Below are 22,133 nucleotides of genomic sequence, written 5' to 3'. Positions count from 1 at the left end.
TGGTGACGCCATCACGGCGACCGGAAACGGTGTTCAAGTTCAAGAGATTATTTGTGACGTACATAAACATACGGTCATACCTGCAGTGAAATGTCATGGCACCCGGTGATTACGCACAACAAGCTCTGTAAGCTCTAAAAAGAAATCGACACGAGACACTCGCGCAGGCGGCCGCAAGGGGCGGCGCCACAATCGCGACCGTTGTATTAAATATACATTAAAAAATCCTCCTGGATGAAACTTACCTTAACTTAGCTCCAGTACTTACCTCAGAGTATAAGTCGAAATTTTCTTTTTTAATACTTTAAATATATGTTTGAGAAAAAAACCATTATTTATTTATTCATTATTATTTAATGTATTTATTTATTTCTTATATACTTGTATCTTTTTATGTATTTATCAATTTGATATTTTAAAGAGTTATTATATTTTTTTTATGTTTTTTTTTTTTTTCTTTTAAGATAAATCTCAATAAAATAAGATCACACTGTTAATTCCGGGGGGAAGGAGTCCGCCTACTTTTTTTTCTTAAGTCTGCTCTGTATAATTTTGATCAATAAAAAAAAAAAAATGGAAAAAATATCCATTATATTTTGATGCTTCGTGCACTCAAGCATACGAGCAAAATCTGCCGCTGAACAAATAAAATAAAATACAACAACAACAACAACAACAACAACAACAGTAAACAGCTCGACATTCTAATGCAGATTGCTTGTCCTGGACACGCCCCTCTTCACGCCACCCGTGTTGTGTCGTAAACCGCAACCCGCCCTTATAAAGCCGCCGGTTTCAGGTGAGCGGGGCGTCGCGGAGGCTCCTGGCGAGCACCGCTACTTTCAAACTGATCTAGTTCGCTCCTCGTAAACGCGTTAGACCGACAACACCTTCGTGTTTATGCGCACAAGAAAATGTGACGAATAGCCTTTCATATATATATATATATATATATATATATATATATCTTTTTTTTTTTGTATACACGCGCGTGAATGTAGTTCAGAACAGCTAGTTGTCGGAGAAAGTGTCGGTGTTGAAGATGGCACCTTAAACCCCTTTAATCTCCCGGGAGTTTATTTTACTGTTAATTCCTGTCACAATGGGAAATAACACTCCGTAACAGACAAGATGGGGAAATGGGAGTTGACAATGGTAAGTCAAAAGCTTTGGAAAATATTTAAAAGGGAAATGTGTGTTGTTGTTTTTTTGTTTTTTTTTTAATTTTAGCGCAAGGAATCGCCATTTGACAAAGTGAAAAGCGGGCAAGAAACTATGTTATGATGCAGATAATTCATTGTCACGTTTCAGTACATGGTCAGATCCCACTGATACGCTGCACCTCCAACTTGGACCCTAATGGTGGTAGCACTTACTATTCAAAATTGTATTAGATCACACATGCTTTAGCTTTATCCAGAAAACAATAGTAATAATGAAATGACCGTTTATTTAATGCGATGTTCAATCTGCACACCAAGAGACCATCTTCAGACCTACAGCTAAAGGAGCTGCAGCCGTCCAAGTCTTCCCTGTGACATTGTTGTTATATGTGTGTCTGTGCTTGTTTTATTGTTAACATCAGTGATCGTTTAGTTTTAAAGGTCATCCATTCAGCCTTTCAGGTGACCTGCGTGCTACTACTGCACTAAAAAGCTGCAGGAGCGCGTTGTTCAGCCTTGTATGTGCCACTATATTTCACACAAAGATGTCCTGTGCACATTGCAAGCGTGCAGAGATCACTGGCAAAATATTTATTTGGTTTCGCCGTCTATAATTAGTACATAGCTCCAACCGTGTCACGTTTTACTGTAATTATCATTGGGACGTAATGCAAGAACACTTTTAATAAGCGTTACGTAGCCTGCATTATGCACTGTCAGTTATAAATAACAATGCGACACATAGCCATGTCATTGTGTAGTGTCATTTGCAGCTTGTGGAATAGAATGACAAAATGGTTTAGGACCCCCTTAATAATGGGAAAGATCTACACCATCTTTTACGGATAATTCACATCCTATATATCACCATATTGTTTGTATTCTTCTCCAAAAGCAGAAGAGGCTTTGCATATTGCCAACCTAATGCATCTCTTTCTATTTTACACATGTTTTCGCATGTTGTCTGATGGTGTCACAGCCTGTTGAGAATTATTCTTAAAAAAAAACAACCTCTTATAGTGTACGTGCAACTATTGCATCTCAAACCAGAACAGAAAATGACATTGGTGGCTGTGTCCAGTATAGAAGTTTTAAGGCTGTAAAGAGCATTTTTAAGGAAGTGAGAGGGATCGCAATCAAAAATGACCCTTTGTATGGTTTATATACTTATTCAACTTGAATGAGGGAAAGGTAGAAATTAGACTGATGTTTGATGGATGATGGGAGAGGTGATGGACATGGGTGGATGCTGAAGGACTTTGAAAGTAAAGTTAGAGTACGAAGCGTTTTAATCTTAAGATTGAGGCCATTGTTATGGAACGGAAGGTGCAGAAACAACACGGTGAATATAACCAAGGAAGTTCTTATGGGGCCTAATATTTGCATTTATCGTTTTCCCTTCATCTGCATGATAATACCGTCAAGTGTTGTTGGGAAATTTGCGTTGCTAAAACATATTCATGGCTCTCACAAAGATCAAATGGACTCCAGTCTGTTTGATGAGCATGATGTTTAATTTTAATTTTTTTTTTATCCTCAATTAGGAGGGTCACGTGGTTCGTCACAGTCACGAGCTTGAGCTCAATGACATTTGAGCCCATGTTTAGTATCTGTTTGAACATTTCACAACGTGACGCGGTAACCTTTGTTAATCCTGTATTTGTCCGTAAACACATTTTTATGAGAACACGCAGAGTACCTGGAAATGTTCAGTTTCAAAATGTTAAGATGGATTTAAAAGAAAAGACATTGAATGGTCAGCGTAATAATTTGACACCTGATGATAATTGTTGGCTCTGTGGGCTGCACATCACACTTTATCTGTTGACCTATTTGGGCGCTCATCATTGGCTTAAGTTGTGGTCATGCCTATAAAGCAAATAGTGACATGTCATCTCAGATTCATGACTGGCGTGGGTTTACCGGGAGGTATTTTGAATCGCTGTGTCACTTGTTTGTGTGTCTGGTCACTTACCTTCAATAGGTGTTATGGTGGCACGTCACTATTCCTACCGCCTCAAGGTCCAGCTTTAACCTAAAAACATGGCTAATTATATCTCGTGCAGTTGACTTCTACCCGCCTCTGTATCTCAAGGGATGAGGGCTTACACATTCACACACAAACTCCATTTTCTCAGCCTGTAGCCTGAATTGGACCGAAACTGTTAAGCATGTTTTTCCCTTTGACCGTCCTCTGCCCTTTCCAGAACCCGGTTCAGGAGTGGGGCGAGGAGTTTGAGGACGGGGCGGTGTACGGCATCACCCTGCGCCGGGACCCCGTCCCCGTCCCCACCGCTGCCGCCTCCACCTCGGCCTCCTCCGTCTCCGACGCCGCTGAGCCCCGCCACACCTTCGTCCAGTACCGAACCTGCAAGGTGCGGCGGCTGAAGGCGGCCACACTGAAGCTGCTAGTGGACCACCTCCTGGACCCTAGCTGCCCCGAGCAGGACTACGGCCGGATCTTCCTCTCCACCTACAGGACCTTCACTGGCCCCGCAGCGCTCATAGAGCTGCTGTTCCAGAGGTACGACACCTGGAGGAGTGGGAGTGGGAGGAGGTGTCCAGACTGTTGTCATTGTCAAGTTTGTCGGCTCAAACTGGCTGAATGTGGCTCCTTTATGCCCCGAACAATGTATAATATGAGAGCTGCGCGAACAAAGGTATTTCATCATCATGACGTTCTTGTGCACCAAGGTATTCAGTTTTCAACCTAGTTTCTCTGTAGCTCATGTTCGGTTTAACTTTTGTTTTATTGGACGCTCAAACATTGTGTAAATTAATTCAGAGTTAATTAGGGTTAATTAACTTAATGCAAATGAGTATCTGTACTCATTTGCATTAAGAAAAGGTCCTGGAAAAATATCCAATGTCATTTGTTTCATTGGAGCACGGTTATGCCTCTCCTACGTATAGCCAGTATGTCATTGCTGTTTTTGGACAAAAGTTCCCAGACTGAGCAACGTTCACCTGAAATCTCTTGATGTGATAATAATAAGCACTTGGCAGGCAGTCATTACTTTAAGCATCGTTGTTGTTGTTGTTGTTGTTGTTGTTGTTGTTGTTGTTGTTGTTGTTGTTGTTGTTGTTGTTGTTACATAAAGAAGCAGAGAGGCTGCACTTTGTGGTCAGTGTGAAGTAGGCTTGGGCGATCGTGTAAAATTCCAATCGCCGATAGTTGGGGGGGGGGCAGCGATCACCACGATACGATTTTTATACAGTGTGTATGAAAATATTTTTTACAGTGTGGACGCACAGGTTTTTTTTGGAACAGAGCATGACAGTCCCTTAGCTCAGTTGGGTTTTTAAAAAGGTTGTTTCATATATGAAGGAAATAAACTAAAATAAAAAGACAGGCACCGCTGTCTGGAGGAGAAATAACAAATTAAAAATAACGACACTCCAATTCTCTGAATTAAGTTTACACATTCAATTTTCCATACAAGTGAGAAACTAAGGAAATGAAATAAATGTAAATCTTTCTCTATGAGATTATATATTGCTAACATTATAATCTCAAGATTTGCATTTAGAGCAGTGCGGCCCATTCAGGCTTATTTTGTTTTAGCGTGAATGGGCATGGTGGTAGCGGATTGTCTTGGTATATGATACATTCATGAGGAACGAGTTCTCTGCACACCTGCGATGTGCGAACTGCGGAGCGCCGATCACACGCGTCCCGATGGGCACCATCAGGGCGCCCCCGATCTGTGCTTTTCCGTGCTGCTCCATTTGCCCAGAGCGGAAAAATGCCCATAAGCGGAGCTGGGGGTCCCATTTGCCTTTTCTTTGTTTTTGAGCAGCTGCCCCTTTTAACGTCTCTGCAGCGTACTGTAGAGCGGGGAAGTGAGACCCGATCACCAGTGGTTATGCGACAGCTCTGAGAGCCTCCTCTCCCTCCCTCTTCCCCTCTCTCCCTCTCCACTCCAGTTTCAGAACATGGTAAACTGCACTTACACCCTTTCAATGCTTGGGTTTTTCCTGGCAGATAAAAATTAAATAGTCTGTCATCAATGTCAAACGCGATCGAGGGAGTCGATCGCTGACGGACGATTTAATTGTAAATCTGCCCAAGCGTGAGGCCAGGTTCATAATTGATGAAGCGGCTCAAACTGTAAGATCACATTGAAAATATCTGTGACCTTGTCCCTGCTCTGTCATCCCCACAGAGAAAATGAAATCTCCGTTTTGGACAACAGCAATTACTACAAGAGGTGGGTAGATGACTAGTTTTTCATGACCCAGGAATAGTTAATCTTATATAATGTGTGTGTGTTTTTTTTTTTTTAATATGCACACGTAGTCCAAGGAACACAATACCTCATTTATTGATTAATGGGAACCATGTTAAAAGCCACCATGTTTGCTCAAGATAAGCAACGTATTGTTATTACATATAAAGGTACAGTATTTACTAGACAGACCGGTCACCTCTGAAAAGATTACAAAGTCTTGTGTATTTATAATTTTTTCAACTCCCCTGGTAAATAATGAAGATAAGTAATATCTAATCTACATAACACAGCTCTTAATGTAAGCCAGAAAAAAAAGTATTCTTCATCGATGATTAGAAAGGCCTGAAGTTTCAATCGCTACTCTCGTCCCTGCAGCCCTCTGCTGTCCTTTGTCCAGACGTGGTTGGACGAGTACAGCGAGGACCTCCGGGACTCCCCTCTCCACCCCTCTCTGCGGCTGCTGCTGGACCACCTCCGGATCAGCTCTGCCGTGTCCGATCACGTGCGCAGCCAGCCCAATTTCTGCTCTCTGGCGGGCCAAGCGGAGGCACTGCTCAAGTCTTTCCAGGAAGAAGGTACTTTCCCCCCCTTCTCTGTGTCCTGGTTGGGATTCTGGGCTCTAGGGTCATAAAGCATACATGTTGGTTTACACTCTTTTATTATTAATCTTTCCCAGAATCCAAGACAAGCTGTTCCGCCAGCGCAGACGTGGAGCAGGATGGGGAAAGTTCCAACGAGGAAGGTTCAGATTGCGAGACCTCCCCGGATCACGGCGACATCATGGACTTCTCCGTCCCCTCCATCGCGGAGCAGCTCACCAGGCTGGACTCCGTAAGCGCTCGTGGGCATGGCTCGACTGCGTTTTTGAATCTGACCTCACGGTGGAGAAAGGAAACAAATTTTAAGGTCTATTTTGGGTTTTCCCAGGCTCTGTTCGTCAGGGTGGTTCCCTACCAGTGCCTGGGCTGTGTGTGGTCGCAGAGGGACAAGAAGGAGAACATGTCGCCCACCATCCGAGCCACTGTAACCCAGTTCAACGCTGTCACCAACCGCGTCATCACCTCACTGCTGTGCGGGGCTGGCTCCGCCTCGGGCCCCGCCTCCTCCCGCCAGCTGCCCACCATGCCCATGCTGAGGGCCCGTGTCATCGAGAAGTGGATCAAAGTGGCCCAGGTCTGTCTACGCGGTTTATAGATGTTATGAGCGATGAGGAGGGTCCAGGTCCAGGGTTCTGTGTAGCAGGGTGGGGATTTTTCTGAACTTTCAGGTCCTGTAACCAATAGCGATCACATTGATGATTCCAGTTCCTAAATTATATGTTGAAAAAAAAAAAAAAAAAGAAATTACACATTATCTCATTGTGTTAAACTGGATTTTGTTCTGAGTAGACAAAGAATATTTCAAAACCTAGCTCAGAGACCCTGCAACAAACTTTGAGCCGCCGTGAGTCAAGTATTGACATCAGATGAAGCTTTTATGGTCAGAATGCAATGCATCGATATGGAGAGCGATGAGGAAAAACAAAAAAGCCGGAGAAACCAGCACGTCCCACCAGAAACAAAATTCCCCCTTGAAGGCCTCAAAAATTCCTAATGATTCGAAGTCACCATCTTCACTGTTTCCTGGTTTTCACAGGAGTGCCGTCAGCTGAAGAACTTCTCGTCTCTCAGGGCGATCCTGTCGGCGCTGCAGTCGAATGCCATTTACCGCCTGAGGAAGACCTGGGCTGCTGTGAGCAGGTAGGGGTTAGGGGCATTTGAGTGATTTTTCACTGCCTTCAAGGCCTTTTTGGATATCATAATCCATATAATCCTCTTACTTGCGAGGACATTGAACTCCCATTAAATGAGATCATAAGATCATTGCTCCTGCAAAGTCAGCAGATGGTTTCATAAGCGGCCCATATTTCTCCTCTGACCTCCATCTGTCTATAACAGAACGCCAAAACAGGCCAATAAACAAATATAGCGCCAATAAATGATTTTCAAGCCACATAGCTCGAAGCTTAACATCCTGCCTTAAAACAAATAGCCCTACACTGTTTAAAAGGTAATGCCTGTGCAATGTGTGTTTCTGGGTTCAGTGGCGATGTATTTGACATAATTTCCTATTGATTCGTTAGGGACAGCATGGCCACATTCGACAACCTCTGGGAGACCTTTCCCGATGAGAACTGCGTCCTGGCCAACAGAGAGATCCTGGTCGAGGTGAGAATGAGGAAAAAGCCCAAAACGAACATCAACACCGTCTGCAGGAGGGGTTGTGTCGCCTCGTGGTTGTTCTTGTGAGATTGCGATCCAATCCTGTATTCAGGCAACCGAGTGAACGGGGGTTTATTTGCGAACCCTTTCTCTTTAAAATCCACCTTCTTGTCAAACTGAAGCTCCGCTCGCAGATTCGTTGTTTCATTGTCGACAAATTTACGAAACACATTTGTTGTTTACATGTCCTTGCTCTATTTCTTGATTCGCCCCCTAAAGGCCTGACCATACGTTTACCTTGACTTACTTGGGACTATACTGCTGAGGTACGGCTACGAATAGGTTTTAAATTTGACCCAGATCCATCTGCAATCATAACAAAGGCCTAATCTGGTTTTAAAAACACCATTAGACAAATAGACCAGGAAGCCGTTTCTTGTTTGGTACATGTTGTGTCCTGGAGCAGAAAAAATGCTTCCTTTGGTCCTTTTTAACGTGCATGGATTTTCGACTAACTTATTAAAACATATCCGCCTTGAGTTAATATTTAGATGAATGGCTTAGCAGTGTGTTAATAGTAAGCCAGTGTCTTGCAGTACAAACAAAATGTTCTATTTTTTTCGCCATTCTCCATAAAGCCTTGTTAGCTTTTACAAACCTTTTAAACCTTTTTGAATTCAGAAAAATCTGTATTCTTATGGTTATAAATGCATCGATTACCCAGTATGGCATCCCAATTATGATTTTTGCATGAACTATATTAAATGTTGGTATGTGTGTAGGGGGATGCACAGGAGTCGGTGCGCAGTGATGTGTGAAAAAGAAAAATTGGCCAATTTTTATCCAGGAGTTACTGGTTTGAAATTGAAGTCCTGTTGCACTCAACCCTTGCACTGAATTTAGCTCTGACTGACCCCCTTTTCCCAGGACGGAGGCCAAGCGGCGGTGGATAACATTTCCCCCAAGATATCCAAACGATGCCCGTTCCCCAGACAGATGGTAAGTAACACCTCAGGTATGCTGAGAAGTTTGCAAACGGTAAATTTAAAGCATTTGTTTCTGAATAACAGCAAATTGTGCATCTGATGTCGGGTCACACCCAAAAGGATAGAATCAGGCACATTGGGGGTGGGGATCAAAGCGGTTCTAGTTATCCAAAAACAGAGGAAGTGGGTCAGAGTCCATTTCCTATGTATTCTTTTAGTAGTTTTCCATACTGCAATAAGTTGTTTCAGCTTCTCATGTACTCGTTAGGAATCTCACTCGTTACACAACCCTGTAAAGCCACAAGGGACTTTTCCTTCCCCGGCATGGAAGGGGAGACTCTGTAATGGCGGAGACTCAAGCCTATCTTTAGCCTCCACTGTCCTCCCCCTCGTGCCTCTGTCAAGTTTTGAAATACCCTCCCATTACCAGGATTAAAGGCCTGTAATAATAGCCCAGAGGGGGGCCGTAACCCGAATCTGCAGCGCCGTACGCCGGGTCCAGCCCGTTCTGTTTATCAACCCCTTTTAATCCTGTGGAACACTTCTGGAAAATGTATCTACATTCTCTCTCTGCAGAGCACCTCCAGTGGGGTGGTTCCCTACTTGGGCACCTATCTGACGGTCCTCACCATGCTGGACACCGCGCTGCCGGACACAGTAGAGGTACAGAGCTGAAAAAAGCAAAACATGCTTCTCTTAGGTTTTACAAACCAAAGTTGACCAGAAATGGAACGGAAGAGTCATGAAGGTGTTTGAGGGTTTGAGGTTTGAAGAAGGATGCAGAGGTTAAATGACGTCATATGCAAAGGGGTTTTACAGTATACCTCCATAGTCCTTCAGAGAGCCTGTTCACAATGCACCATCTTTGATAGCTTCTTTGTTTGATGTATTGTGGTGCAGGGGGCCCACAATACATTTTGGCCCAATACAAAAATTGTCCGTGAGCCTCTAGTCATTTTTACCCAGAGCTCCCTGCAGGGACATAACTCCAATGTGAGATACAATCGTTCACATCCACAGAGAAGTTAGTTTCATCCTCAAGACGTAGGCTAGCTATTGGGAAAATAATTAGCAATTTGAAAATAAAATGATGAATATCTCCTACTCTATCGGTCCTCCCTTCATTAGGTTTCTCCCTTCATCTCTGTTTCAACCCCGTTCTGTTGGTGCCGTCAGGTGTGAATCTGTCCTTGCGTGAAATCACACTGTCTTCTCTTCTTGTGACAGGGTGGGCTCCAGGATGGGCTCATAAACTTCGAGAAAAGAAGGAGGGTGAGTGCTTCCTTTTTTTTTCTCTCTCTCTACCTTTTCCATACCATTCCCCCATTATGTGGACACTTATGGCGTACAAGCAAATATTTAACCTATGTTACCAACACCCACTTTACATTCCTCACAAGTGTGAAGTGCGTGCATGTGTGTGTGTGTCTGTCTGTCTGTCCTGTGTTGTGACAGCTTGACGCTTGTTTGCGGTACTTTCTATGCTGGGAGGGACAGACACAGGCTCTCTCTGTGCTGCAGAAAGCACCTCGAGACCTTCGCCGGCATACCAGCGTGTCGCTGCGTTAGTGGTTGTTATGTAACCTCAGGGGTGCCGGGGGCTCTGTCGCTCAGGTTTGTCCAATTTCTCCGTCTCCCCTTTTCCTCCCTCCCCCTGCAGGAGTTTGAGATTCTGTCGCAGATTCGCTCGCTCCAGGTGTCCTGTGCTCAGTACAACCTTCCCCATCACCCCAGGATTGCCGCCTGGCTGCAGGGACACAAGCTGCTCAGCGACCAGGAGAGGTGTGGTTTACTCGGAAAATAAACAACAGTTTTAGGGAAATATAACTATTTAAGTTAATTTTTTTCCAAATCTGGAAATCAGGGAGTGGTGCTTATGAATTGGAACTCCCTTCGAATTATTGGGAAGAGTGGCACGGTGGCGCAGTGCATTGCACTGCTGCCTCACAGCAAGAAGGTCCTGGGTTATCTCCCAAATAGGAGCCTTTCTTTGTGGAGTTTGCGTGTTCTCCCCGTGCTCACATGGGGTTTCCTCCCCCTACCATCAGTAAGGACCCCCACCCAAAACATGCACACATCATCGTCTGACCAGCGATAGACACTTGGTACCAGGTCCCCGGGCGCGTCGACGAACGCTGCCTGCTCCTGGCTGCCCCCCCCCGGAGGAAGGACAAGCCAGGATGGGTCAAATGCAGAGGCCACATTTCACCGGCCACCATCCAAAGCGTGCGTGTGCGTGTGCGTGTGCGTGCGCGCCTGTGTGTGTGTGTGTGGTAGTGTGTGATGTAGTGTGGTGTGTTGCGTGACAATTAAAGATTCTTCTTCTTAAGAGAAATGTCCTGTGAGAGGGTCCTGTTGGGAGGCCTCTCTAAGTAGGGTAGTAGCATAATCAGACGTGACGTGTGTAAAATCCTGCTGTCGCCGCCATTGCTGTCTTCAAATGTTGTGCGAACAAACAAAGGCGTGTAGGCCGTTGGCTCAGGGCTGCATTCCCAGTCGACATTTTGACACAATGTGAAGCCGCAATGCGGTGTAGAAGATAACTCAATATTTAGTAGAACAAAGTCCGGCATAGTCATAATATTGTTCTAAGCAACCATTGGTCAACCCCTTTAGACCTTGATAAGTAGGTAAATGAGTTAGTACTAACGGTTCTAAAATTGTTCTAAAATGTTGTTTGTATTTGGGTGTTTCAATTGCAGTTATGAGCTGTCCAGACAGCTGGAGCCTCCGGTGGACCTGTGTTCGCCAACTCCCTTGACCCAACGGACTCTCACCAAGAAACTCTCCTTGTAAGTATTAGACTCTATATATAGCGCGTGTTTATTTTTATATAACAACGTTAGCGGTACTGTACTTCATCAGCTGACCTAGTTTCAGGTGGCCATGATTGGTTTGTAATTCATGAAGTTCAAGATCGGAATCAGATGAGTTTATACCACCAGATTCATTACATACTGTATAGGAGGAATTTCTCACGGTGAGGATTGGTGCGTTTCTACAGACTATTGGCATTAAAAAAAAGCCAATAGGAAAAAAATAAAATTAAAATTGAATAAAAAGTAAAGATAAAACAGAAAAATATTTTTCCAAATATACACAAAGAGCTTATATCCCCAGGGGAGTAAAAACAAGGAAGCATACATTTTTGGATTGACGGCAAATAAAAACGGCAATAATCATATAATATAATATAATGTATCAATAGGCTGTTTTTAAAGGAACCGATCTGAATCTCTGTTCACAGCTTATTGTCTGTGGGTGAGGGATCCAAGAAGCTCCTCGCTGACCAGATCAGCGTGTCATCCTCTGGATCCAGTGGATCTGAGATGGAGGATCTGTCCTCCCCGAACTCTGCTTGTTCCATCAGACTGCAGGTACACCAGTTCTGCCTGTGCACAATATGCGTGTTTGCATCTCTCCAGCCCTCTTGTTATTCCTCATATACACAAGAATCTGTATCCTTGTTCAAAGCTGCGCTGCCTTGCGCCTCGAGCTATGGAAACCAGCAGTGTTTGGCAAAATACCCTCCATTTACAGTTCACAAAGAAGCTGAACCTTGTTTGCGAGTCAAGACGAACCCCCGAAGCGATTCTAATGAGCGTCAACATACACAGGGTGAGCGTTACTTCAGAACTGGAACGCTTGTATTATCTCCTGTTACAACGGACCCTCGTCGATGGGCTCTCGAAACCACTCTGCGCTCGAGAAGTGGAACTCCCATCGAGCGGGTCCCCAGAAGTGCTTGTTTAACGGTGCATATGGCTCTGCAGGGGAGACGTTCCTGAGGGGGGGGGGGGCACGATATCTGACGTGGAGTCACGGTGAAAGGGTTAGACACTCCAGCCGAGGCATTGGCTCTAGAGCTGCTGCTAAACAGTTAGGATGCAGAGGATACATTAATAAAAGGGACCCTTCTCGCGGTGACCCTGCGTGGGTCTCTTTCTCTCCCTCCCTCTCCACAGTCCTTCTCCAAGTCCTGCGGCAACGTATCCGAGGCCTGCTCATCCCCCTCGCCCCCCTCCTCCTCTTCGCCCTCCTCCTCCTCTTCGCCCTGCCCGTCCACGGCGTCGTCGCCGGACTCGGCTGCCCCCTGCGGCTCCTCCTCCTGTGGCTCGGAGCCGGACCTTTGCGGGCCGCCGGCGCCCTTCGGGGACACGCTGCCGTGGCCCACGCTGGCGTCCCACCACAAGCGCTCCGTCTCCATGACCTTGCTGCCGGTCTACAACCGGCAGGTGGCCGACTCCTGCATCGTCCGGGTGAGCGTGGACCTGGGCAGGTGCAATGGCAACATGTATAAGAGCATCATGGTGAGTTCAACCTCCGATATCTGGCTTCGAATAAGATGGGGAGGGAGGGAGGTACTGCCCCAAAATGGACTTAAACCTGACTTTTGGATTCAAGAGGTTGCACCAAGCGCATGGGGTCAAGCAAAAAGGGGACACGAAAGGTGGTCGTTTGTAGGGATGGGTCTGATCAAATATCGTCAAATATCAAGTATTGGGTGCTGATATTGACGTCATTCACTCATCGTAATCACATCGCCGGTCCACGTGCTGATCCAAATTCCATCTCATAGCTTGTGCTCGATCCTGAACCCGCCTGTTTTTTGCTAATTTAATGGTCGGCCCCCTCAGGAATTTGACTCGGCAATTAATTAACCTTTAAAACGCAATGCACGAATAGGAACCGGCAGTTGGAGTTGGGCAAACCGCCACTGATTGAAGCAGCCATCCAGCTGTGTTGGTCCTCAAAATAAGACGTCATAATTCCGACCTACACTATGTAATATGCGCTGCTGTAGAGTTACTGGGAGTTGTAGTTCTATTAGTGCAGCGCCACACAGAAACAAATCACCGGATGAGGATTGAAAACTACACAGATACCATCCCTCGGCTTGTCCGGCTTAAATCCAAAATAATCGTATGTCAACGTCGCCGCGATATTGGAACGGAAAAGACTGGCCTGTAAACGGGGGAGCTGCGGTTTTTCTGGATAAAAAGCACTATAGCGTTGACATTTCTCAACTGATGTCAATGAGTTGTTTTTATATTCAAAGGTTTATGATCCACGTGGAGTAGGGAGGAGAGGGGGGGGTTTTCTCCAACTCCACGACCGTTCCAATGTGACCAAATCCAAAGGTCCAGATCCAGTTCTTGATTTTTTTTTTTTTTTTAATTTTAAATGTAATGGATTTTTGTACAAGTGTTTTTGCTCTTTTAATAAGAAGTGCTGTATGGTTTACTACCGCCTCATGTAACCTTACACATAATACCAACAACAACAATAAGAAAAAAGAGCTCTGTTATTGGAAACCGTATCAGTAACGGCACATCTGATCGCAACTGAAAAACCGTGGATGGGTGCATCTCTTGTCGTTTGGTCCGACCTACAGTAGCCTTTGGTACGTACCCTGGTCTGGCATGTGTGGCAGTTCCACCTGGCACCAGAGTGGCATTTTCAGGGCCATCCGACACAGAGACAAAGGCAGAGATGTTATAAACACACCAGTTTGTGGTAGAGGGTGGCAAGATGTGACAAGCCGGGAGAAGATGGACACACGTCACGACAGAGTCTCTCTCTCTCTGTGTTGTTGCTCCTCGATTGCTCTGACAAGCAGCAGGTGTACAGCCACCCTGACTCCGGGGGGCTGTACACCTGTCCCCAATTACCTAGACCAAGACAGGTGTGGCGGCTTAAACCACACCGCCCGCACAACACAGTGCAGTATGTAACCGGTGTTTTGCCCCCGTTGCCCTTCACAGCTGAGCAGCCAGGACAAAACGGCCCAGGTGATTCAGCGAGGCCTGGAGAAGCACCACCTGGAGCACATGAGCAGCCGCGACTTCACCCTGTCGCAGGTCATTTCCCCGGAAAGAGGTCAGAAAATGAATTCTGTTTATTGGCTTTAATGTGCCAATAAAAACTGCTCCCATTTGCTTATGGCACTTCACTTGCCACGATAAAAAAAAAACCACTATCCTTTTTTTTTTTTTTTCTTATTCCAGAGCTGCTCATACCAGACAAGGCAAACGTCTTCTACGCCATGTCCACGGCGGCCAACTTTGACTTTGTTCTGCGCCAGTTCACCAAGAGCCGCAAGAAGCCGCTGCAAGCTACTTCCAGTCTGGGACGCTACACTAAATAACGGCGTGGCAGAAGAGCAATTTCTGAACAAATTCACAAAGATTGACTGAGACGAGGTTATTAAACGGTGCAGGTTTTATTGTTGAGGAAAATCACGTACAGTAGTGGTCGATGTTTTTCAGGAAATCGGGGTCGTTTATAGGACGGTGCAATGGCACATCAAAAAAGCAAACCCCGGAAACCGGATTCGCAGAGCGGGTTGAAATTCTTGGAAGAGACGTGATCTTTTTAATTCCAGGAAAAAGTGAGTGTGTGTGAGTGTGTGAGTTTAAAAAAAAAAAGGAAAAAAAAAAAGATTTGCTCAAGTGATGAACACATTCCTCCACATTTTCCCCGGCGGTGTGTGATGATCTTGGAAACCGTCTCATGACTAGAAGCATGTGATGAGTGCGTTTAAACCCTGCTATTTTATCTGCATTGATCAACCTAGATACATGCACAGAAATGAAGACACACACACTCTCAGGCACGCACACACACACACACACTCTGCCTCCGAAAGCCTCTAAGAACACTCCACCCCGCTCCTCCTCTGTGCAGCAACACATGCCCCAATCAGTGACCTTATAAGAACTTTAAGAAATGACTGACAGCTGAGTGCCATTAATAACGTGTTTAAAAGGGAACTGGGTCAAATACTGTATAAAGGACACAGTAGTTAATGGATATGTGAGGCCCCCAGGGGCCGATGGTGTGTGTGTGTGTGTGTGTGTGTGTGTGTGTGTGTGTGTGTGTGTGTGTGTGTGTGTGTGTGTGTGTGTGTGTGTGTGTGTGTGTGTGTGGGGCAGTGCCACCTGAGACATGGGTGGGGACGTTCTCACCGGGATCACTATGTTTTCGGCCTGCGTCACCGCGATGCTAATCGGTGAGGAGGAGGTGGAGCAGCGGTAGCCCCGACCGGCCCGGCGGCATTCCAGCCCCTTGCCACGGCAACGGTGGGGACCTTTTTGACGGATACCTTTTTGATACCACCAGGGTTGTTATTTGTTTGTTTTTTTGTTTTTGTTTTTTTAGCCAATGTGTATGTGCATTGTTGTGTAGGCGGAGAATGACTTCAATATGTATTTGTATTTATTTCTTTGGATTTTTGATTTAGTGCTGCTTCCTGTATATTTTGAACTGTGGTTCTACTGTGGTTCTACTGTGGTTTGTGTCATTGTTGTGGTTGGTGTTTTAATCAGCACGTGCTTTGGTTTTCACCTTCCATCAAATTCATAGTCACTTCACTAAGTCACCTTATAGACCGATGAGCAGGGGATTTAGATTTAGTCCATTGTTTTAGGATTTTTCATCTTGTCTGGCAGGTGTTGATATATTTAAAATGTCAGCACTCTTTTTTTTTTTTATTTTAATTTTATTAATTTTTTAATCAGCAGATTAATAATCATTTAGGCTGTTGTCGATATGGTTCTTAATTGCATTACTAGAATGAACATGAATTTCACTGTGACCGATACATCAATTCAACACTGATAAACTCTTAAACACTAAAGCAGATTTTTATTTTTATTTCATGAAGTAGTCGTGAGTACACCCCCTCTGATCAGAAAGATATATTTCTTAATGATCACCATTACAATTCATGGAAAGATGAAAAAAAAATACATTTATTAAACATACTTAATTACGTTGAATGATATGTCATCAAGAACTGTAAAATAAGTAAATTAGGCAACATTGCTTTACATTACATTACATTTCATTTAGCAGACGCTTTTATCCAAAGCGACTTACAATTGTTCAAACACCGACAGACGCAGCCATCAGGAGCAATTAGGGGTTAAGTGTCTTGCTCAAGGACACTACAGCATGCTGGCAGGAGGAGCCTGGGATCGAACCAGCAACCTTTAGATCACTAGCTCTACCGCCTGAGCTACCATCCCCTTTTGCTTAAATCAGGGGTTGCAAAAATGAGTACACCCTGGATTCAATTCTACAAATACCTAATATTCTAGTACTTAGTATGTCCGTTACTCCGTTACTTTTGAGTACTGCACTGGCCCTTCTTGCCATAGAGTGTACAAGTTCACAACATATTGTCACACCCCGATCCCCGTTACATACCACTGCAGCACTTTCACCTTGTTCTTCCGTAAGAATGCAGCAGTGACCTTGGAAGAAGGTTGAGGGTCGTGGTCATGTTGAAAGAGTGCCTGATGACCCAGGGTGCGGAGAGAGAGAGCAGCAACTTCTCTTTCAAGGTTTTGCAGTACATCTGCAAATTCATGATGCCATCGAGGAAGTACAATTCTCAGCCCCCATACCTTCAGCCTTCATACACTCCCCTATAAGAACTTTACCACCGTCACATTTCACTGTGGGGACCATGCACTTCTTTTCACTGTACTCCTCCCCCCTGCGACGCCATACGTTTCAGATACCATCAGATCCAAAAATATGAACTCTGGTTTCTGAGTCTCTAAACTCTCTCTCTCTCTCTCTCTCTCTCTCAAAGTCTTTCCCTTTGTCACTATGGGCCTTAGCGAAGGCTGAACGGGCGTTCTTGTGCTTTGTGCGTGGATGACAACCATGCGTTCCACTTCTAGGCAGGGTTTGTCTTACTCTGTGAGATCAAACAGTCACTCCAGTTGGGCTTTCCGCCGCTTTTGCCAGCTCCGAGGCATTTGCTTCACGATTCTCCGGCACTTTTCTCAGCAAAAATCCCTCATCGTGAGGGGAAAGCTGACGGCGACGGCCTGAACGTTTCAGGGAGCTGTTCCCAAGTCCATCCTTTTTAAATTTCTGTATCACTTTTGCGCGTGTTCTGACGTAATAACAGTTATTGGCAAACCCTCTTGTACCCACGTCTTCTTTTGTGCGATGAAATCAATCTCTTTCTCAAGTCTCCGGAGAGTTTTCTCCCATGCGGTGCCATTGCTGTCAGCATTACGTCTGAAAGCGATTCAGTGGGTTAAGCACCACCCTTAATTGTCATCCAATAACACCCGTTTGAGTGTGGTGGTTCAACAGACTTATCTGCTGATCAGTTGCCCTGAACTAGCACCAGAAAACATTTTATTACGTTTCATTTTGTAACTTTCAGGAGGGTGTACCCATTTTTACAACATGGCTTTTTATCATTTTGATAAAAGCATATATATTTTTTTTATTATTATTTATTTTTTACTATTATTCCGTGATCAATGATGAATGAACACACGGTTGTTAAAAAGGAAGAAAAAAAGAAAGCACTGTTGGCTGTGAAACCCAGTTTCTAAAACCCAGCATTTCATTAATTTCAAACAAATAAAGTAGATAATTAAAGTCTCAATTTGAGCTGTATTGGTGTGCGTGTCATTCCACATATCGAACTTGCTTAAACAAGGTGCACACATCATAACAAAGAATGAAATTCACTTCATTAGTGAGGGTGAGTTTAAATATACTGTGAAAACGTGTTTGATTAATAAAAACGAGACAAATATAACAAAACTACTGTAAGCCATAGAGGACCCCCAGGGAAGGGTATTGAGGTTTGGGAACATGTGCTCTCATGCAGTGACTCGAGTGTCCATTTTAATGAACTATATTGAGCAAGGAATCAATATTTTCTACACTTTGAAGATAAAAAAAAGACAACAACATACATTTGATTCATGCGTGCTGTGATATTTTCACCACTTTTTATATATTTTAACATATTTTTGATCAATGAAGTCTTGGAGCCCCTCGGTTTGCACATCATGGCTGACCCCTGCAGACGCTCGACCAGTACGACCACTGGAGCCAGGGCCGTGACCCGCATTGTAAACATCTGGGGCTCAGATCCGGGGCAGCCTTTTCACATTTCCGTTACATTTAAACATCTTACCAGCGCCATTTTAAAGCATTTGGAAATACAAATTGAGAACCAAGATCATCGCATATCAAGTCTTCCTTATTTGCAAATAACAAAAAAAAAAATAACATGCTTGCCCTGTGCAGTCATCTACTCTCTCTGTACTGTCCAGCCCTGTTAGTAAAAGATTGGAAGCGTAAAGAGGAAACACACACACACACACACACACACACACACACACACACACACACACCTATCTTAATTAAGTCTGTTCAAAGTGGTTCTTGCACTGCTCACCTCCCACGCCCCATTCCCCTGTGCACTCAGGGGCTAATTCACAAAGAAAGTGATTGCGTGCGCTGATAGCCTCATGAGATGCGCATCAATTGCACCCGCTATCTGCGCCGTTTTGGCGTCCGATTCACAAAAGATATTGCGATAATGACATGACAGCGCAAACACGGCCAGAGAACAATGTAAAATAGGGAAAATATACCGTCCAGTTTGTTTAATACTGTCGCGAAAGCGGGTTCAGCGGGCCGTTACGTCGCAGCGGCAGCCCTCTTGGTAAGGTGCCTCAACGGCGTTGGCGGATACAACAGACCTGTTCCACCTCAGCGGCAGCCATCTTGGTGGCGCTCCTCTGCGTCGTCGTCGCACCAAACCTCGCCCCATATTAGATAAACGGTCGCGATTGGAAATCGGTTTGAACGGGCGGGTGGCCCGATGCGCTCTGCAGGGCAAATGAAACATGAGCTGCGTTTAACCTCTGTCATTATTATAGTGTTTATATTAATAATAGTGCTGTAATCATGGTTGCTCTGTGGCAAATGTAACGTAAGCGGTCGTAGAGTTCTGTGGTAACAAGTCCTCCCGGCTTTTTATTTTCCAGTATTTTTATCTTTAGAAAATAAAAAATAAGATAAAAAAGGTTGGCGACACCACGACACCCACTCCGCTGAGTGCTGCACGGTCAGCTGTGCATCCCCGCTCCCCGTTTCTCCAAACACAACAGTACTAACAGTGTGTTTTTAGAATAGATGTATTTATTACAACTGGATGAAACTAAGAAAATATATATATGTGATGTGCGTAGCCATGTGAATCTACACTCACTTACTTTTCCTCAACGACTTGGATGCGTGAGACACACTGAGCTGAATTTGCATCGCAACAACTGAGTGGATTTTCAGTCAGGATCAAATAGAGTTTCAGAGCAAGTGAACTACATTTTACCATTCGAATTTTGAATCATGCAATTCAAATTCAGTTTTTCAATGCAATTATTCGAGTTGAGCAGTTCAAATTCAAATATAAATGATTAAAATGCGGTTTCCTCAGCGACACGTAATTCTGCCAATACTACTAGACTCAAACATTTTAGATGTTTCCATTTCCCCAAAACTGTGACATATGATTTGGTACATTGAATTGTTTCAAAACATCTAGAAATTATAATTTCAATGTCAATGACTCTGGCCTTAACAATTGGCATGATGGCTAAGGTGTTAGTATAATATGCTTCCACTTGATGACGCCAGAGCTCTTCTAAAGCTTTGATGACGTCATCAGCGTAAGCACCAACTGCAGCCGACGCCGTGGCTGCATTGACATGTATAGCCCGCATGGGGGCGGTATTTTACTGGCAGAGACAAATAAACGCAGCACTTTTCTTTGCATGCTTCTTGTTTTAACCTTATTTTTTTTTAATCACTTTTAAAAAATTGTTATTTTTATCCAATTTTTGGATTGTTGCGGCTGGCTTTATGTGTAAGAATTTCATGACGTCTAAGACCCGCTTCCCCGCCGTTTTGTGGTGCTTATGACAACGCAAACCCTTAAACCCTTAACTTTTACCTATCTCACCCCTCAAATTAGCTTGTGCATTAGAATGGGCCAGTGCATCAGGTTCGATATGTTCGGCGGACATTACTTCTCGGTACACGACGCGAGGTATTTGCATGGTAATCACATCGTCATGGTAGTGGAGCAGGTGCACTAAGTCGCTGCCCTACTTCGGTGATATCCTATCTGGGAATACAACTTGCTTCCCATGCTCGTTCAGCCTCAGGCCTCTCCGCTCAATGCCCCTCGTGGAGTGGCACGGTTGATATTGAAGCATGGCCAGAGAGATCTCCGTCTACCTTGACCCGTGGCTCACCTGATAAAAAAGGCTTTGCCGACTGGAGGATTTTCTATAAGGACCGATTACGAATGGGGAAAAAAAAAATCACTTTAGTGTGCACTGCCGGCCCATCCCCCCACTCAATACGCCTAACTACAGTAGACGCACACTCAGCATGTAAGGATACGGGATCGGAATAATTAGAGAAGGCCGAGTCTTTACTATGCCATGCGGCAGCTCCCCACTACTGTGTCTAAGTGTGTGTGCGTGTGTGTGTGATGCGATGCATAGCTCAGCAGTTCTGGAGGAGAAATAGGGCACGGCTCTTCTTTCAGACCCCCATGCATTATGTATGCCCACGATGCCAGTTTGACCGCGCATATGAGTGGCGTGTAACTGAGCGAGCGCACGTTATCTCAACGCTGGAAACCCAGTCTGGTATCGTCCTCTGTTCATAACGGCGGACGGGGGCCAAAGAGAGTGCGAGGAGGAAAGGGCCCCCGGCTTTGTCTGGGAAATCGGTAACCAGGACAATTGAGACGCGGAGTTTAGGTTTCGATAAAAAGTAAATGTTCTTCACCTTGCCTGATCCGGCGGCGTGTGAGGAAGCCGCAGATGTTTCACTTCATCTGGGCTATTCTTAGGTGGTTTAAGAAACGGGCGTGGTGGTGGTGGTGGTGGGGGAGGGGGGGCTCCTCCGCTCCATGGCAATGAGAATCTGAATCAGAATCGGCAGGTACACTTACATAGACGGGGAATATGTTCCGGGGTGGTTTGGCGCATTTCTATACGGACCATTTAGAGGGTTAAAAATGAATAAATAAAGTAATAAAGTAAAATAATTAAGAGAAATTGAGAACATTTAAAAAAAAAAAAAAAAAACGCCGTTGTGAAAGCCCATCAGGTTTTAACTACTTCAGTTTAATGTAAATGTAAATGTAATGGTAGTTATTGTCCATTTCTTCTATTTCCTCAAATCACTGTTGTTCTGCGGGGCAGGCTGTGTCCCTTTAGTCGACTGATGCTGAGGTTGATGTTGACCCTGGAAAGTGATGATGGTGATACTGTGAGGTAAGAAGCTTAGGATGCACCAGCGAGAAGGAGAGAGAGAGAAATCAGATTCGAGCAGATCACATGAAGGTCAAACATGCCTTGGAAGAAAAAGGTGAAACGTGAAACAGACTGGAAGTTTGAAGTGAAAAACACTTTAAACGTCCAATCCGTTTCACGTTTCACATTTTCCTTTCAAGTTTTGCAAGGATGTGTCAATTATTTTTATTTGTCTATTTCAACCAAGTCAAGAAAGAATGGATGGGAGGCCAAGTGAAAAAAAGAAAAACAAACCGTTGAAATGGAGGTTTTCGCTGTGACCGTGGATGACTTGAAATAAGAAAAAATAAAAATAAAAAAGGAATAACAAGTGGGGCCTTTTTTGTTTATCATTCATTATGTCTGACAAGTGACGACCTGTCTGTGGGAGAGAGCGAGAGAGAGAGAGAAA

General features: G+C 44.6%; 1 protein-coding gene across 1 annotated transcript; it reads left to right on the top strand.

Annotated features, from left to right (window-relative positions):
* The first annotated feature begins 827 nt into the window (after nt 1–827).
* LOC307237154 (ral guanine nucleotide dissociation stimulator-like 1) lies at nt 828–16,221 on the top strand. Its single transcript, XM_080009805.1, has 17 exons — nt 828–1,155; nt 3,371–3,687; nt 5,330–5,374; nt 5,771–5,970; nt 6,072–6,226; nt 6,323–6,568; nt 7,031–7,134; nt 7,518–7,602; nt 8,524–8,595; nt 9,159–9,245; nt 9,810–9,854; nt 10,243–10,364; nt 11,285–11,374; nt 11,830–11,959; nt 12,548–12,892; nt 14,348–14,462; nt 14,591–16,221. The coding sequence occupies exons 1-17, from the start codon at nt 1,132–1,134 to the stop codon at nt 14,728–14,730; spliced, it is 2,322 nt and encodes a 773-aa protein (XP_079865931.1). The 5' UTR covers nt 828–1,131; the 3' UTR covers nt 14,731–16,221.
* The last annotated feature ends 5,912 nt before the right edge of the window (nt 16,222–22,133 follow it).

This window comes from Zeus faber, assembly GCF_960531495.2.
Source record: "Zeus faber genome assembly, chromosome: 11".
In the NCBI taxonomy this organism is placed as follows: Eukaryota; Metazoa; Chordata; class Actinopteri; order Zeiformes; family Zeidae; genus Zeus; species Zeus faber.
This window is presented reverse-complemented; position numbering and strand designations above follow the sequence as displayed.

Excerpts from the sequence above, each read along its gene's own strand:
- LOC307237154 (XM_080009805.1), top strand. The coding sequence starts at position 1,132 with ATGGGGAAATGGGAGTTGACAATG. Across the intron at positions 9,855-10,242 it reads ACTTCGAGAAAAGAAGGAGG|GAGTTTGAGATTCTGTCGCA; the intron begins GTGAGTGCTTCC and ends CTCCCCCTGCAG. Across the intron at positions 11,960-12,547 it reads CTTGTTCCATCAGACTGCAG|TCCTTCTCCAAGTCCTGCGG; the intron begins GTACACCAGTTC and ends CCCTCTCCACAG.